This window comes from Microtus pennsylvanicus, chromosome 17 (genome assembly GCF_037038515.1).
Source record: "Microtus pennsylvanicus isolate mMicPen1 chromosome 17, mMicPen1.hap1, whole genome shotgun sequence".
NCBI classification, from domain to species: Eukaryota; Metazoa; Chordata; class Mammalia; order Rodentia; family Cricetidae; genus Microtus; species Microtus pennsylvanicus.
In genome coordinates, this window is record NC_134595.1 from 18,045,708 (window position 1) to 18,065,680 (window position 19,973).

Genomic DNA, 19,973 nt, shown 5'->3' on the forward strand with positions numbered 1-19,973 from the left:
CTAACAAAAAAAACTGATGTAATCAATTCATTAACATCTCTTTAATTAGTTACTTTTAATTGAATATTTAATTAAATATTTATGTATTAAAACCCATAGAACAACAGAACATAATTACTGTCTTAAAACATAAATAGCAATAATAGCTTGTATAATTATCTTTTTTATCTGGCATTTTTATCGTAAAAATATATTGAGAAAAGGCATGTGGCATGTATAGAAAATTAAAGCAATAGTAATTAAATAAGCTAAGCGCAAGAATTCCATGTTCTTGTCCTGCCTTCCAAAAACAAAAATATTCTCTAAAACACTGTAAACATTTTTTTTTAATTTTGGTGAGTCTATATATGAGTGCTGGCAGCCTAGGGGGAAGCCATGTTGAAGCCAATATTAAAGACTATACAACTAAGTCAGGTTGCCCTACGTGCCCATGGAGGTGCATCCTGTGTTGCCCGATACCCCACTGCACACTGCCCACCTCACACGTCCCTCAACACCTCCCAATACCTCACCACACTGCCCACCTCACATGGCCCTCAACACCTTCTAATACCCCACTGCACTGCCCACCTCACACGGCTCTCAACACCTTCTAATACCCCACTGCACTGCCCACCTCACACGGCCCTCAACACCTTCTAATACCCCACTGCACTGCCCACCTCACATGGCCCTCAACACCTTCTAATACCCCACTGCACTGCCCACCTCACACGGCCCTCAACACCTCCCAATACCTCACTGCACTGCCCACCTCACACGGCCCTCAACACCTCCCAATACCCCACTACACTGCCCACCTCACACGGCCCTCAACACCTCCCAATACCTCACTGCACTGCCCACCTCACACGGCCCTCAACACCTCCCAATACCTCACTGCACTGCCCACCTCACACGGCCCTCAACACCTCCCAATACCTCACTGCACACTGCCCACCTCACACGGCCCTCAACACCTCCCAATACCTCACTGCACTGCCCACCTCACACGGCCCTCAACACCTCCCAATACCTCACTGCACTGCCCACCTCACACGGCCCTCAACACCTCCCAATACCTCACCACACTGCCCACCTCACACGGCCCTCAACACCTCCCAATACCCCACTGCACACTGCCCACCTCACACGGCCCTCAACACCTCCCAATACCTCACTGCACTGCCCACCTCACACGGCCCTCAACACCTCCCAATACCTCACCACACTGCTCACCTCACACGGCCCTCAACACCTTCTAATACCCCACTGCACTGCCCACCTCACACGGCCCTCAACACCTCCCAATACCTCACCACACTGCTCACCTCACACGGCCCTCAACACCTTCTAATACCCCACTGCACTGCCCACCTCACACGGCCCTCAACACCTTCTAATACCTCACCACACTGCTCACCTCACACGGCCCTCAACACCTTCTAATACCCCACTGCACTGCCCACCTCACACGGCCCTCAACACCTCCCAATACCTCACTGCACTGCCCACCTCACACGGCCCTCAACACCTCCCAATACCTCACTGCACACTGCCCACCTCACACGGCCCTCAACACCTCCCAATACCCCACTACACTGCCCACCTCACACGGCCCTCAACACCTTCTAATACCCCACTGCACTGCCCACCTCACACGGCCCTCAACACCTTCTAATACCCCACTGCACTGCCCACCTCACACGGCCCTCAACACCTTCTAATACCTCACCACACTGCCCACCTCACACGGCCCTCAACACCTCCCAATACCTCACCACACTGCCCACCTCACACGGCCCTCAACACCTCCCAATACCCCACCACACTGCCCACCTCACACGGCCCTCAACACCTCCCAATACCCCACTACACTGCCCACCTCACGTAGGGAGTGGCACTATTAGGAGGTATGTCTTTGTTGGAGTGGGTGTGGCACTGGAGGAAGAGTGCCACTGTGGGAGTGGGTTTTGAGGTCTCCTATGCTTAAGCTAGACCAAGTTCAGTTCATTTCCTGTTGTCTGTGGATCAAGATGTAGAACTCTCAGCTTCTCCAGCACCATGGTCATGGTGTCTTTTTATATCAATAGAAACCCTAAGATAGGAGGGAAAAAAGAAGGAAAGAGAGGGGAAGGGAAGTAAAGAAAAGAAGAAAAGTTCTATTAAATAACCACTGTTTTCTTCTTTTTAAAAAAAAATATTTATTTATTATGCATACAATATTCTGTCTGCGTGTATGCCTGCAGGACAAAGAGGGCACCAGACCCCATTACAGATGGTTGTGAGCCACCATGTGGTTGCTGGGAATTGAACTCAGGACCTTTGGAAGAGCAGGCAATGCTTTTAACCTCTGAGCCATCTCTCCAGCCCCACTGTTTTCGTCTTTCAAGTCCTGTGCACCACACAAGAGAAAAAAAGCGAACAAAAAAAAAAAATCTGATGGTCTCCATCATTTATCCAACCTCACTCCTTCTAAAGCCAACCTCTGTGGTCCAACTCTCAGCACCTCACACTGTGTGGATCATGGTCCCATATGGAGTGCTGTCACTGAATGTGGGGTTTGACTGCACACACGTGCACATGCACACACAAGCACACACAAGCACACATCAGCTACCTTGTAGCATGATTACAACCAAGTGAAGAAGTCTTTCTAGGTCAATCCATGTCATTCTTGACATGGCATGCTTTGTTACAAAGCAGCAGAGGTGAAAATCAAAGAGACTTCTCACTATAGTTTTGTTTTTAACTAACTAAAAATAATGGTAACCCTTTAGAATCCCCATTAAAAGAGGAATTAAGAAACAAAACATCTTATGATGGAAGCAATCTAAATCCAACATTGGATAATTCAGAACCAGACCAAGTTAAGATAGAGATACTGATAGCACACACATTCCGTGCTCCAGAAAAACAAAATACTAACCTATTTTTTTTAATTTTATAACATCATTCAGAATTTGCAATAATATGGTTAAAATACTCACATAAAACTACTTTTACCTGAACTCTGTGATTTTAAAATATTTATGTACTTTTTATTCTCTTTTGTAAAAATAAGATTTACCTAAAAATGAATGTACCATTTTTAAATTACAGCTTAAAAATGATTCCATTTAGAAAATTTTCCTTCTCCCCAACTATCGAAAAGAGGTTAGTTGCATGTACTAAATACAATCCCAGCAGTATAAAATAATCAATATAAATGAGAAAATGACAGTTTTGTGCTTTGGAAACCCACAGAGATCAACAGTATCAATTATCCTGAAATGGCAATATAATATTTAAAAAGTAAGCTGCATGCTCAGCTTATTAAAAACAAAAACTACACACAGGAGAAAACGTACTCCTTTTGGGGCTGGAGATGGCTCAGCAGATGGGAGCACTGGCTGTTCTTCCAGAAGACCCAGGCTGGATTCCCAGCACCCACATTATGGCTCACAACCAGTTGTAATTCAGGTCCATGCAATCTCAAGCCAGTTCCAGGGGAGCTCTGCCCTCTTCTGGCCACTATGAACACTGTATACACATGGTGCAAAAAAAAAAAAAATACAAGCAGCTAGAACACCCATGCACATAATTTTCTTTTAATTTTTTAAGAAAATGTACACCTGTCAGAAAAGCGCATGTCCTTTCTCGCCCTCCACCTTTGAACGAGCAGACATGTGGTGAGAGGAATCAGTTCCCAACACAAACAGTTATGTAAGTGTTATACCAAAAGTATGCATTCTAAGACACTGAGTCAAAGAACCAGCTACTCCTGGGCCTATAATTACAGCACAGCATTGAAAACAGTAAACAAGATGACTCAAGCTTGAAAAATACCTAAATAATAGCTGTCGAAACAGCTTTGTGCTATAGATTATATCCTCCAAGTACGTGCTTGCTTTCCTCTTGGTTGAATTTTTTCTCAAAAATTCAACATTAAAATTCCATGAAGAATGCATAGTTTCTGCACTACACAATAACTCAAAATAAATGATCCTCTGAAACAACAGCTTTTATTTAAGCTTGCCTGTTATATAAGGAAAATGCTGGAGTCTCTAAGTCCTTGGGGGATACAAAAAGCCAGAAAGCAACTCATTAAATTTCCCTAAAACAGAGTTTTCAAAGATTCAACTCCAAGTACAAAGGAATCTTTAGATGTGCCCCACTCATAAAAAAAACCCCTCTGCATTTTCTTTAAATATTGGTCTGCCTGCTCCAAATGGTCTCTAACCTGGCTATAGTCAAAACTAACTGAGCCTTTTGGAAACATCAGTTTAGGGAGTCTATGACCAGAATTCAGCAAGCTTCTGAGACCTCTGTCATGGGGTCAAACCTCCCTGAGAAATTCCACCGTACAAAACCTGTTGTAACAAAGCATTTGTGTCACCAACAATCTCTTCACTGTACAAAAGTATACACTAAAAGTCACAGGGTTTACAGATGTGTTAGGAGGATAGTATTCAAAGCATTAATCAAGGATGCATTTAAAAATACAGCAACTTCGTACAGCTTCACATATATTAAGGGATTAAGAAGTACACTACAATAAACATGGCACTTTCTCTTGAAAAGCCTAGCAATATACCCGTGAAAGTAGGTTTTAGAAGGATTATTCCCATGAGTTCCTGGAAGTGGTAGAAAAGACTATCTTATGAGAAAAGCAAGCTGCAGTACTACATGCAGACAAGTTTGGCTCATAATAAAAGAGGAAACAACGGCAGCCAGCAAAGGACTGTGGTGCATGTCTGAAATGTGTCCTAAGCAACTTGGTTCAACTGGGTACCATTCATAAATTAGCCTAGTGCTTCCTCACTTCTGTACATTAGGAAAATACTCATGAGGTTCAACTTGTGCCTTTAATACATCACTTCAGTTATAACAAATTCACATTTCAAATCAAATGGTATAGAAGAACTAACTCTATCTCCTGAGAATTATAATATAAATTATATACTATTATATATAACAAATATATTACATGCACGATGTTTGTATCATGTGACTCTAGATCATCAAAAAATTTTAGGGTAGTAAATGAGTACTCCTAATATTTCTATCTACTTTGTATTAAAAAGATTAAGTCAATATCTCCCTTCAAATAAATTGTATTGAGGATTACTTATGTCATATAATGTACAGAAACAGAGTTGAACATACTACACAGCTGGAATTTTAATGACCAACAAAACATAAAGTAAAATTGACCTTCTGTATAGAGTAAAACAAAAGAAGTAAAATGGTTACAGTAGCGGAAAGATTGCTCAGTGGTTAAGTCTTTGCTACTCTTGCAGAACATCAAAGTTTGGATGCTAGCACCCACACTGAATGGCTCACAAACATCTGTAACTCCGGCTCCAAGGGACCTATCTCCCCCTTCTGGACTCTGTGGGTTCCTGCATACAATGTGCAAATATACACACATATCCACGAGAAACACACATACATATGCACATAAATAAAAATATAACCGTTTCTAAAAAATAAAATAACGGGGGCTGGAGAGATGGCTCAGAGGTTAAGAGCATTGCCTGCTCTTCCAAAGGTCCTGAGTTCAATTCCCAGGAACCACATGGTGGCTCACAACCATCTTTAATGGGGTCTGGTGCCCTCTTCTGGCCTGCAGACATACACACAGACAGACTATTGTATATATAAAAAATAAATATTAAAAAAAAATAAAATAAAATAGCAGCCAGGTGGTGGTGGCGCACACCTTTAATCCTAGCACTCGGGAGGCAGAGGTAGGCAGATCTCTGTGAATTCAAGGCCAGCCTGGTCTACAGAGTGAGATCCAGGACAGGCTCCCAAGCTACAAAAAAAAAAAAAAAACTGTCATGAAAAAAACAAAATAAAATAGCTATTAAACACATGGAAAAGGTAGTTAATTACTCTTTTAGAGAAATACATGATAGAACTGTAGTATATTTCATTTAGTATTATATTTCCTGTTTATGTTTTAAGCTAAAGTTTACTGAAAAGACAAAAACTAACTGAAAGGACTGATTCCAGACTTAATTTTGGGTCAAGGTAAGAAAAGCAACATTTTTCAGAAAAGGCCATTACTGGAACAGTGGACAAGAGCTGGAGGCTTGGGAGATGGCTCAACGGATAAATGCTTATCACACAGACATGAAGACAACTGGAACTCAGATTCCCAGGACCCACATAAAGCCAGTCAGCTGTGGATTCTGGCCTGTAATGCCAACTCTGGGTAGAAAGAGGACTGCTGGGGAAAGCTGGCTATTTAGACCAGGTCGGGGTGTCATGTTTGTTACTGAAGGGGCTATGTGGTGGGTCGGAGGACAACCAATAGGAGTTGCTTCTCTCCTTTCTACCTTACTGAGGTAGGTCTCCTCACTTCTACTGTTTGCCTCCAGGTGACTATCATGCCTCCGCCTCCCATCTCACGGTGGATTATAGAAGCACATGACCTCACTCAGTTTTTCATAGGGCCTCCAGGATGGAAGTCACATTGTTAGACTGCACAGCAAGAGCTTTTAACCACTGAGCCATCTCACCAGACCAGGAAATTTATTTTTAACAATGTTTAAACAGAAACATGTATTATGACTGAACTATTATAATTTGACTCATTATATAGCAGAAAACACATGCACAAATATTTGGGAACAAAGGGACATAATGCATCCTTAAGTACCTCATAAATTGTTACACTTTCTGTAACAGTAGAGAAATGTGTATTAATTTATCCACTTACTTAAAATGATAGCTAGACAAACATATAAAATAAGCACTCAAGGGACACTAGTCAGCAGTAAAAAAAAACAAAGCAATGATTCCTCAGAGACTATAAATCATGATCTAAGCCCTAACATTACTACGGCTGACTTGATTTAAAAAAAAAAAAAAGTCTAGGTCACAAGTAAGCAAAACCCCAGTAATGTCCAGTTGAGAAGAGTGACTTCAGGACACAAAAGGGCCAAAAAAAAAAAAAAAAAAACTTACAGATTAGCAGAACTCATGGTCACCTAGAGAAAGAACACAGACAAAACATTATAAAAGAGAGCTGGACACAGAGAGAAAACTCTGGAGACCTACACAGACTCTTCCTCAATAGCAGAGGTGAATACTGGACAGCTTGAATGTGTGAGAAAACCACTAAGACCTAAAAAGCAACCACCCAAAAAAAGATCGCAAGAAACCAGTTGAGAACGTACAGGGCCACAACTCACGATAGTGTCCCAAAGTCAGAATTTTTGTTTTTATAATAAATACACACGCTTTTGTATTAAGAATGATCTTGCTATGTAGAGAAGATAAAGTGATCAGAAATCAAATCAATCACAGCTGGACCTAACAAATGTGAAAACAAGAAACCAGAGGATCACACTGTCTGCAAGTGGTTCAGCTGCATCCCAAAGCAAAGCTCAAAAATATGGAGGGACAACAAACACACCTAACAAGATAAAAAGTACTGGCCGTGACGCCTGGAAGCTATTCAAGGATTATTAAACAGACAATACAGGAAAGAGCCACTAAAATGAGGAGAAAAGCTAAGCCAGAGGCTGGGGGTGAATACACAGCCCAGTGGCAGCAGGCTTGCCTAATACACAAAGCCCTGGGTCTGAACCCAGCACTGCATAGGGAAGGGGAGAACAGGAAAGACATAAAAGTGGCCCACATGATAGAACAACAGGATAACCAGAGAGCTACCATGATTACATCCTGTCCATCAAGGAAACTAGAAGAAACAAACATATTGAGTAGAAACATGGAGACACAAGAAAGACTGACTGAAAAGGATACTTATGATTAACTCATTATTAACATGGGACCTACACATAATCATCAGAGAAGTCAGGGCCATGATGAGCAATCCCATGTGTCTTTTTAATTCACTGAGTGTAATTCTGTAACTGGTGAGTGACAGACATTTGCTTTTATTCTTAAGCACATGGCTATGCAGTTTTTCCGTGTCTTTAACTTAAGAGACTGGCCTTTTCCTACTGTGTATTCTAAGTGTCTTGGTTGAGAGTCACTGGGTCATGAACCATTCCTTTATCTTTTTTGCTCTTGCTAAAACTACCTCTTGTTTTCATCTCATGATTGTATGTTTTGTCACCTAATTGGAGAAACTGTAGAGAGCAAGCGTGACTTATTAGCTTCCCAAGTACTGTCTACTACAGACTTCAAAAAGTTGGGGAAAAGGTCTTAGAACTTTGAATGTTTTCATCAAAAAGAAATACATGATTGGAGAAACAGGGTTTTTTGATGTGGGAGTGTCATATATCAATCTGTTGATTTCATTGGTTAATTAATAAAGAAACTGCTTGGCCTGATAGGTTAGAACATAGGTGGGTGGAGTAGACAGAACAGAATGCTGGGAAGAGAGGAAGTTAGGCAGAGGCCATGCTGCTCCTCTCCAGGGCAGATGAAGCTCCGACCCAAGATGGACGTAGGCAAGAATCTTCCTGGTAAGTCACCACCTCGTGGTGCTACACACATTAATAGAAATGGGCCAGGCAGTGTTTAAAAGAATACAGCTTCTATGTTATTATTTCGGGGCATAAGCTAGCCAGGCAGGAACGCATCCCACCGCTCCTTTCAACAGTTTTCAATAATATTTTTATTAATTCCTTGAGAATGTCATACCATGTACTGTGATCATATTTAGCCCCCAATTCTTCTCAGTGACCATCTCAGGTGTCACCTCCCCACCCACCCAACTTAATTTTTTTAACCAACGTTCAGTTTGTGTTGCCCACCTGCCCTAAGGAGTGGGACCTGCCTGGAATGTGATCTACTACTTACCAGAGATCATACAATTTAAGAAAAGTGACTAGTTCAATCTATTTAAATATTATTAAACATTACACAATGTACAAAAGGTCTCAAAACATTACTTAGTACTACATGAATATTCATCCACTAAAAATAAATTTAAGGCTGGGCATGATGGTTTACACTTTTAATCTCAGAAGTTGGGAGGCAGAAGCAAGTATATCTCTTGTGAGTTTAAGGCCAGCCTGGTCTACATAGTGAGTTTCAGGACAGCCAGGGCTATGTAGAGAGACCCTGCCTCAAAAAAAACAAAAACAAAAATTAATTAATTTTAGTTTGAGAAAAACAATCAATTAAAGGGGGTAAATAAATTAAAAAATAAAGGAAGATGGAACAAGGAGAAAATGAATGTTAAAATAGTAAACTGAACTATATTTAATAATATCAAATAATCACATTAAATTATATTGTAAACTAAAAGGATATTAAAGTGAGCATATAAACATTTACAGGAGATAGGAACTGGGGAGAGCCCTCAGTGAGTAAATGCGGTGAAAGTCTGATACAAATCCCTACACCCACATAAAAAAGCCAGACATGACCACATGTGCCTATAATCCCATTGTTTTAAGGCAGCTATAGGTGGATCCCAGGAGTCTGCTGCCCAGACAGTCTACCCCTAGCCTAGTCCTTGAGTTAGGGACTTTCCACTTTGGTGGAAAGCCACAGAAGACAGCCAATGTCCTCCTCCAGTCTCCAAGTGCAGTGCTCAGGTGTGTGCATTTGCACACACACATATCTCCACATACATGCAAACATCATATTTGTAACATTTAGAGGAAGCAGATAAAAGAGCAGTAAGAGAAACTTTAGAACACACGTTGGCATGGGTACGCTTGTTCTATAGTACGATCCATTTGTTCTGAAGACAACTATGTTGCTACACAGAACAAGTAAAATCACTCTTACCTTGGACACATTACTGACATAATTCACCTGCACGGTACTTTCTTTATCAACTTGATTACAAAGATTCTGTAAAGTATATGCATATTCCTTATCGCTTTTTATTCTCAGAGCCATAAATTTCTTCACTGTTTCCAGCAGCCGTAATTCCCAGTCTTGCAACTTTAACACAGCTTCCTGTGAGTTCCTCAGGTCACTCCCAAATCCCATTTTGTAAGGTACTGCTTGTCCTCTATACCGCACAAGTGGGCCTGCTAGTCAGCACATATCTGTGGGCATAAACATAAGAAGTCTCAATTAGAAGGAAATTAGTCCACAAAGCAAAAGCATGGTCTATTGTTTTAATTTAAGAGTTTTAAAAAAAAAATGACAATTAGACGTCTTCCCCCAAAGATCAGGAAGAAATCAAGAATGTGCACTTGTGCTGTTGCATTGAAAGTTCCAGGCACTGTAATGACACCGTAAAATAAATGATAACTAGGAAAGGGGCTGAAGAGATGATACAGCGCTTAGAGTGTACACTGTTCTTCCAGAGGACCCGAGTCCAGTTCTCAACAACAGCTCTCATAACAGTCTACACTACAACTCAGGGGACTCGACACCTCCGACTCCTCAGGTACCTGCATTACACACACATACCCGCACATAGGGACACACATATGCACAAAATGAAAATTAAAAATGATGAGACTAGACAAGGAAGAAGTGAAGTGGTTTCCACTTGCAGATGCACCACTTCACACAGAGAGAGAGTCTGGTATGTTACCAAGCATGACTGATGGAGAGGATGCCTATGTCTCCTCCCCAGCTGATGACCTATTCAAAGGTGGTGGAAACTCTAGAGGGAGCCTCAGTAGGCAGGGACGTCACTGGAAGGCGACCCTTACTGATTTTTCCTGGTTCTGTTCTTTCTGTCCGATTCCCAGTTTCCAAGGTGAGAAGCTGCTACCATGGTATACTCCACACCAAAACCTCAGAAACAGTCAAAGGACCATGGAAGGAAATCCATGAAACTGAGTAAACCCGCTTCATTTACATGGCTTTTCTCACACATTTGATCATGCAACATGACACTCACTAACATACTCCATGCAAGCCCAGAGTTTAAAAAGTCAATCTAATGTCCACATATGAGCAACAATCAACCAGAAAATTAAATTAAAAATAAATTCCAATGCTGGGCAGTGATAGCACATGCCACTAATCCCAGCACTTGGGAGGCAGTGGCTAGCAGATCTCTACGAGTTCAAGGTCAGCCTAGTCTACAGAGTGAATTCTAGGACAGCCAGGGCAACACAGAGAAACCCTGTCTCATAAAAACAGAGAGGGGAAAAAAATCAATGCCACTTACAAAAACATTAAAAAAAAGAATAAAACAATTGGGAACAAATCATTTTTACTGCAAACTTGTGTTCTTCAAAATAAAAAGCTGATATAAATGAGATCCTAAAAGGTTCAAAGGTGAAAGAATTAGTGTTAAGAAAGCAAGAGACTTCAGTTTGATCTCTACATTTGACATAAGCTATACTGAAAACATATTGTAGGTGAAAGAAATTAAGATACAAAAGATCACATATTGCATACTTCTATTTACAGGGCATGTGGAAAATAGACCAATTAGAGATATAAACTAGATTTGGGGCTGTCTGGGGCTAGTGAATGTGGAGAGAATGGAGGCTGAGACCTGAGAGGTACACTCGACGGTGACGGCAGCACAGCTCTGGGAGCCAGCTAAAAACGACTCAGCGGCACACTTCCACCAGGTGAATTCTTCAGGATGTGAGGGCTCTGTTTTAGGTATGCTTGGTGCATCTCAAGGCCAGATGTGTTGGGATTTAATCTCCAAGGAGAGGTAATAAAAGGTGGAAAGTTAATCCCACTGTGGTACTTAGCAGGAGGGCCTCTGGGAGATGATCAGGATGAAGTTGTTAGCATACAGCCCCGTGACTGAATCCTGATAGCAACAGCTCTACAAGACGGAAAGAACCCAGAAATTACTCTTTGCTGCCTCTCTCTCCTCACTCCTCTCTTCTCTTTCTCTCCCCCTACCCTCACACACACACACACACACACACACACACACACACACACACACACACCCTCTTACTCCTTGAAATAGTCTCTTGGGTCTCTGGCAGTAAGGTCACCCCAGATGTGACTCACTGACCTTGCATCTCCACACCCTCAGCCCAAACGATCCCATCTTGTTTATAAAGTTACTCTGTCCATATTACAATGCGATTGGTGATAGAAAATGGACTAGAACTCAAACGGTAACTCAAAACAGTTATTTAAAACTAAGACATAACTTAAGGTATAAGCCAGCTATCATAAACCTCCCTAAGATATTCTCCTTGTTTATTGTAAACCCTAAAAACTATTGTAAAATTTATTTTGCCCTCCAGTTCATCTCTCCAGCAGTGACTCTTTCAAACAGGCAGAAGAAATGTGAACCATGCCTTCCCTTTCCAGTTCTGGTTCGTCCGCTGTTTCGTTGCTATGGTAGTGGCTCTTCGTTCATTTGTGTGGTGCTGGAAATTGAAGCCCAGGCCTCGCACATGCTAGGCAAGTGCTCTCTCCCACTGAGCTACAGTCCCAACCACAGATTCTGTTTCCAGTTAAGGACAGTGACACCATCTGAACTACACAGATACAAAATGAGATTTCTCTCTCTAACTTCATTTGCTTCATCTAAAGACATGTCAAAAATTATTGTCCTCAAAGTAGAAAATAACTTACAATTGTTCCCCAACTGAAAAAATGTTCAATTGTATTAACTATAAAGTAATTAGAAAAATATTTATGAATTTTAAGAAACTCCTTGCTAAAATTTCCAACGCAGCAATCAAGACTGAGTGGTCCTTAGCAAAAGACGTAACAACAGAGGGACGAACTTATTCACCTGAGGGCCAAACAGGATGATTCCAGGCTTCTGGCCCCAGACATCAGGTTTAAAACAATGGCTTTGGGCCTGGGATTGGCTCAGTGGTAGAGCATTTTCTAGTATGCAAAGCCCATGGCTCAATCTCCAGGGCCACAGTAAAAAATTCAATCATTTGTGGGGCACAGAAACTGACAATGATTTTTTGTTGCTGCTGTTGCTATTTTTAACTGTAGCTGGTGAAAACATACTCCTCACCCCATGTTCAGTTAAAAGGATAAAGACATTTTTGAAGGAAGAAATGTTGAGAATATTTTAATCTCTAAAAAATACACTAATCTTAAAATTGTGATTAGATTTAGTCCTAACGTGGCATAAATACCAACTCCGCTTCTTTTCTTTTCTTTTTTTTTTTTTTTTTCGAAACAGGGTTTCTCCGTAGCTTTTGGTTCCTGTCCTGGAACTAGCTCTTGTAGACCAGGCTGGCCTCGAACTCCCAGAGATCCGCCTGCCTCTGCCTCCCGAGTGCTGGGATTAAAGGCGTGCGCCACCACCGCCCGGCCCAACTCCGCTTCTAAATACATCTTGAAAAGCATTTTATTTCTGCTATCAGAAGCTTCAAAAAATTATGTAGAGCTCAGAAATCTGGCATAATCTGGGAAATGTTCCTGCCTATGTTAAAAGCTTATTTATGTTTATTAATATTCTAGGTCAGAATATATATATATATGTATATATATGTATATGTGTATATATATATACACACACACACACACACACACACCTCTCTTTAGGCAAAAATGAAATAAAAATATTTTTAAAATAAGTCAAGTCCATAAAAAATTAACTGTCTAATTGTTGGACTGTATGACATAGCAAATGCTTAAGGAATTAACTAACAGACCAATAAACTACATATAACTACCCTATTAATTACAAATCACATACACATACATATATGACTAGTGTTTGCATTAACACCAAACTACAGTACCCTAAAACAGTCACCAGTGGGCAGTGATTAAGTAGAGTGCAAACCAGCCCATGGTTCACCTTCTCTACCAGGAATGGTCAAGTCAAGCAGAAGGAATCAGCTAGAGAGACCCTGTCATAGCTAGCAATCCATTCAGGAATGTGATAGTACATGCTTATGAAAACTTCTCTTACATTCTGACACTGGAACTTTTTCTGGGCTCACAGCCAAGGTCATAATATTCACTAAGATCACATAGACTTAGCCTGATGTCCTACTGTGTGCTCAACCTGTTTAACCTGCTGTAGCTTCCTATGTAATCTACTTTTACAACCTAAACTAATGCGTACCTGTAATCTTAAATTATGTATTCTTCCATGCACCTGACCGAGATCAATGAATGTGTGTGTATATATATATGTGTATGGGGGTTTTTTTTGTAAAAAAAAAAAATTATTTTTTTAAAAACAATCTTTTCTCATTTTACATACCTATCCCAGTTCCCACTCCCTCCCCTGCTCTCACCCCACCCTTTCCTCCCATTCTACCCCCATCCATCACTCCTCAGAAAGGATAAGACTTCCTACGGGGAGACAGAGAAGTCTAACATTTCACTTCAAGCAAGCCTAAGGCCCTCCTCCCACCATATCTATGCTGAGCAAGGTAACCCTACAAAAAGAGTGTGCTTCTAGATGCCAGATCAATCACTAAGGATAAATCCTGGTCCCACTGCCAGTGGCCCCAAAGACTGCCCAAGCCTCACAACTGTATCCCACATAGTGGGCCTCATTTGGTCCTATACAGGTTTCACTGTATACCAGTCCAGAGTCAGTGAGCTCTCACTAGCTCAGATCAGCTGTTTCAGTCATGACCCCTTTGCTCATATTATCGCTCCTCCCTCTCTTGTATTGGTCTCCAGCTCAGGCCAGAGCTTAGCTGTGGCTCTCTGCATCTGCTTCCTTCAGTGACTGGATGAAGGGTTCTATGATGACATTTAAGTAGTCATCAATATGATTACAGGGGAAGGCCAGTTCAGGCACCCTCTCCACTATTGCTTAGGGTCTTAGCTGATGTCATCCTTGTGGATTCCTGAGGATTTCCCTAGTGCCAGGTTTCTTGTTAGCACCACAATGGCTCTCTCAGTCAAGATATCTCCATCTCGATGGGGATTGCATTGAATCTATAAATTGCCTTTGGTAGAACATTGGTTTCTAGCCATAAATAAGGGTCACAGAGTCTACAATTGGTGATCCTAAAAAAGCTAAGTAAGAAGGTGAACCAAAAAAAACATATAGTTATCCTCTTGGCTATGGAAAGTAGACAAAATTGCTGGGTAGAAAATTCGGATCTTGGGGGTGGGGTGGGATGGGGGTAAGGGGAGACGGGGAGAGAAAAGGGAGAAGGGGAGGATGGGAGGAACTTGGGGAAAAAGGAGAATTGGGATAAAGGAAGGTTGGATAGGGGAGCAGGGAAGCACAATTCTTAGTTAAGGGAGCCACCTTTGGGTTGGCAAGAGACTTGAACCTAGAGTGGCTCCCAGGAGCCCAATCCGAGGTCCCCAGTTAGTTCCTTGGGCAGCTGAGGATAGGGAACCTGAAATGACCCTAGCCTATAGCAATACTGACGAATATCTTGCATATCATCATAGAACCTTCATCTGGTGATGGATGGAGATAGAGACAGAGACCCACACTGGAGCACTGGACTGAGCTCCCAAGGTCCCAATGAGGAGCAGAAGGAGGGAGAACATGAGCAAAGAAGTCGGGACCACGAGGGGTGCACCCACCCACTGAGACAGTGGAGCTGATCTACTGGGAGCTCACCAAGGCCAGCTGGACTGTGACTGAAAAAGCATGGGTTAAAACTGGACTCTCTGAACATGGCGAACAATGAGGGCTGATGAGAAGCCAAGGACAATGGCACGGGGTTTTGATCCTACGCAATGTGATGGCTTTGTGGGAGCCTAGCCAGTTCGGATGTTCACCTTCCTAGATATGGACGGAGGGGGGAGGACCTAGGACTTACCACAGGGCAGGGAACCCTGACAGCTCTTTGGACTGGAGAGGGAGGGGGAGAGGAGTGGGAGGAGGGGGAGAAGGGTGGGAGGAGGGGGACAAGGGTAGGAGGAGGGGGAGGGAAATGGGAGGCTGGGAGGAGGTGGAAACTTGTTTTCTTTTTCCTTTTCTCAATAAAAAAGAAAAAGAAAAAAAAAAAGATATGTCCATCTCAACCATTCTGTTCCCTCATGTTCCCCTCCTCCTTACCCTTCTATCCCTCACTCCCAATTTTCTCAGGAGATCGTGTCTAATTCCCCTTCCCAGGGGGATCCATGTATGTCTCTCTTGTGGACCACAGGCTGCTTATCCTTTGTTTTACGTCTAATACATACCATGTGTGTCTATCTGGGTCTGAGTTACCTAACTCAGGACGGTTTCTTCTAGTTCCATCCATTTGCATGCAAATTTTAAGATGTCATTGTTTTCTACCGTTGTGTAAATGTACCACATTTTCTTTACCTATTCTTCAGTCAAGGGGCACCTGGGTTGTTTCCAGGTTCTGACTATTACAAACAATGCTGCTATAAACACAGTTGAGCAAATGTCCTTGGTATGAGTGTGCATCTTTTGGGTACATGCCCAGGAGTAGTACCGCTGGGTCCTGAGGGAGACTGATTAAGGCAATCATTTGCTACCACAGCTGGAAACCAAACTTATACAACAAATATCCACCATAAATGTTGGAAGCAGCCTATGGATATTGCTTGGTAAGCATGTGCTTACAATAACGCTTGTTATCTGACTCAGTTGGGGTCAGTAACTTAATTGCTTGCAAAACTGTTAAGAATTTCTGTCCAGTACCCCCATTCCTTTCCCATGTGATGCTTCCTGTGCTGTTCAATAACGACAGAACAAAGCTCTTCCTTAGGAACGGGTCCTATACAAATGTCAATACAAACGACAGACAGATGAAAGACACTGGGAGAGGACTAGAGAATTCAAACCTGGGTTCACCCCGGGGTCAAATTAAAATAGGGGAATGACTAAGTGATCTTTCCTTGCTGTGACACCAGCACATCTGGGGCCTCTGAGGGCATCTTCAATGTGTCTGAATGACACACAGGAACTTTCGTACTCTCAGGCCTGAGGGACTCCTTCCTCATTCAGAGAAACCAGAACAAGCAGGACAGGAAGGAAGGAAGGACCCAGCTTTTACACAAAGTACAATCCAAGAACCCACATGTCTTCCCCATCCTGAAGACACCAGGTAAGCAGAATGTGGTAAGAAAACGCCAGCACACCCTCCCCCTACAACAGGCATCCATGACTTGACCTCGGAAAGAAAATTCTGTCTTCTCAGGTAGCACAAGTAGGAACCACCAGGAACCCATGAGTTACCAAATAAACCAAGGAAAGAGAAATAACAGTGTAAAAAAACTAAACCATCACTGGAATAGTGTCCCATAAAAGCAGACTAAGATCTGCATGCTAAAAAATTAAACAAGGTAACTACTTATGAAAATAAGAGATTAAAGTGGTTCCCAAGTCTAACATAACACATAAATTATACAGGGTTCAATCAAAAAAAAATACACCAAAAAAAAACCACTATTTTAATGGGAAAAGATAAGTAATACTAGCACCAAGACAAATAGGGCACCAGCATAACAAGTTAAGCATTTTAAAGCAGCTACAGTAAAAACACTTAGCAACAAAATATTAACTCTCTTGAAACAACTGTAAAAATACAAGACTTAACCAAGTTAGACAAGCTGTAAGAATAATCAGATAGAAATTATAAAAGGAAAAAATGCAAATTTAAAATGTCCTCACTGATCCACAGTACACTGAGATGACAGAAGCCACTGTTGGTGAGTATTAGAAAAGAACAGAGTCCATCCAACCAAACTAACAGAGAAAACGGGGGAGGGGGGGACACAGAGACCTAGCAACACTCCCAAAAAAAATACAACTCTTCCTTCATCAGAGAGCAAGGAGAAAGAAAGGTAATGAAACAATATTGTAGAAAATACAGCCAAACCTGCTTAAACACACATACGCACAAACACACACACTCGGAAGCCTGCTCGCATAACTATTTAAGACGGAAGCCAAAACTGCATGGTATTGGTGTCAGGGGCAGACAATAACAGAAAATAACCTCAAAATAGACTTGACTATGCTTAACAGACTTCCAGGAGAGTTAAATGAGAAATCACTGGCCTTTCAACCCTAACCCAACACCTTATTAAAGAACTAAAAGCAATCATGGACTTAAGTGATAAAGTATAAACAGATTTACTGATAAATTACAGATTAATAGAAAAAATGAAATCTTCAGGATCTAAAGAAAGAGAGAATACTTAGGTACGACACCAAATCCACAATCCAAAAGAAGAAAATATCCAAAAGTAACATCTTTTACTCTGTGAAAGCCCAAGTAACCAGTTCGAAAACACAGCTTCTGAAGGAGATAAGAGAAACTGGAGTCAGTAACCCATCCTATAAAGAAAAAGGCTACTGAGAAAGTTAAAAACACCTCTTAGACCCATAAAAGAAATGATGTCACTATGCACGCTACATCCCCTTGACTGTGGAGACAGACAAGTTAAAAACGTCAACTCCTACAAGAGCAGATTCCCACAAGCAGGCTGTGAGAGTGAGGAACTGCTGAAGCTCAATGTGGACATGTGGGAGGTAGAGCCTAGTGTACATATGACATCTCTCTATTGTTATTTCTCATGACTTAAAAGTAATCCATACACATATACACTATATATGCAAATATATGAATATGCAAGCCACGACAACTGGTGAAAACGAGGCCATGAATTTGAAGGAAAGCAGGGAAGGGATATGAGAGGACTTAAAGGGAGAAATGCTGCAATTAAATCATAATCTCACAAATTAAAAAGCAATTCATAATTACATCAATAAAAATTTTAAATTTTCAAAATGCCCAGCCCTTAATATTAGGTATGGAGGTACACCCCGATAATACTAGCACTGGAGAGAGTTAGCAGCAAGCAAAAAAAGAAAGAGAGAGAGAGGGAGGAAGAGAGGGAGGGAGGGAGGGAGGGAGGGAGGGAGGGAGGGAGGGAGGGAAGGAGGGAGAGAGAGAGAGAAAGAGAGAGAGAGAGAAGGAAGGAAGGAAGGAAGGAAGGAAGGAAGGAAGGAAGGAAGGAAGGAAGGAAGGAAGGAAAGATCCTCAAACTATAGTTCATAATATGGGGCGGGAGCTCACAAAATCATCCATATTGTTCTAGAAGTAATACAAAAAGGTATGGGAGAAAATTGTATTATCAATAATTACAGAGTGGGGTGTATACAGTGTTCAATTGAAATATACGTTAGAAACAAGCAGGTAAATTCTCTCTTCCATACCCACCATCTCCATCACTGAGGAAAGTGACTTGTACGTGGGAGACAAGAGAAATCTATAACGTGAATTAACTGGCTGGGGCTCCACAGCACTGCACCAGCATCTCCAGTGCCCAGCAATCTATACTTTTTATTACTTACTTTTCTCAACATTGCAAACAAACGCCCGACAAAAGCGATTTAAGGCAGTAAGGTTTATTTTGGCTGCAGTTCAGAAGAATGCAGTCCATCTTGGTGGGAATGGCAAAGCAGCGAGAACAGCTCCGTATGTGGGGGCCGATCAGGAAGCAGAGAGAAAGGAATGCCAGCGTTCAGATGGCTCCTCCCCTGTTCATTTTTCCTCAGATCAGGGCCTCCTCCCACGCAGTAGCGCTGTTCACATTCACCATATGTCTTCCTTAACTTAAACCTCACTGGGAACTCCCTCAAAGACATACCCAGAGCTGACTCTCCTTGGGTGAGTCAAATCAGTAAGATTACAATGAAGACTAACCATCACACAGTAAGACTGGCATTAATCTTAGTAGCATTTATAATGTTAGGTATTAGGTATTAATTTATAACCACACCCTACAGGTTAAAGTCCTTTTGTCCTGGTAATCAATACAATTTCCATCTTCCATAACAGTCACACAATTTTAAAACTTACTTATGGTGCTAGCTAGCTTTAATTGTCAATTTGACAAAGCCAAAAGTCACATAAAAAGGGAGTCTCACTGAGGAATTGCCTGGATCGGATTTGCTAATAAACAGCATATGTGCAGGAGATTTTCTTGGTTCTCTACTGATGTGGGAGGGCCCAGCCACTGTGGAGCACCACACCCTGGGCAGGTATAAGAAAGCTAGCTGAGCATGGCCTGCAAGCTAGCAAAGTTCTCCACGGTTTCTGCTTGAGTTCCTGCACTGACTTCCCTCTATGATGGGCCTGTAAGCCTATATACTGAAATAAATCCTTTTCCTCCTACAAGTCCTTCTGGTCATTGTGTTTATCACAGCAACAGGAGGAAACCACAACATCTGGGTTCCTAAAATCTGCCCCGATCTGTCACGCCTCTGTGGCCTT

At 41.8% G+C, this 19,973-nt stretch overlaps 1 protein-coding gene across 3 annotated transcripts in view; it reads right to left on the bottom strand.

The window, feature by feature from the left end:
* Fer (FER tyrosine kinase) overlaps positions 1 to 19,973 on the bottom strand; it is a 328,203-nt gene that overhangs the window by 274,822 nt on the left and 33,408 nt on the right. For all 3 annotated transcript variants that reach the window (XM_075952223.1, XM_075952224.1, XM_075952225.1), the window contains one exon: positions 9,682 to 9,947. In XM_075952223.1, the coding sequence (XP_075808338.1) occupies positions 9,682 to 9,888 (207 nt within the window). In that variant the 5' untranslated portion in view covers positions 9,889 to 9,947. The remainder of the gene's footprint in view (positions 1 to 9,681; positions 9,948 to 19,973) is intronic.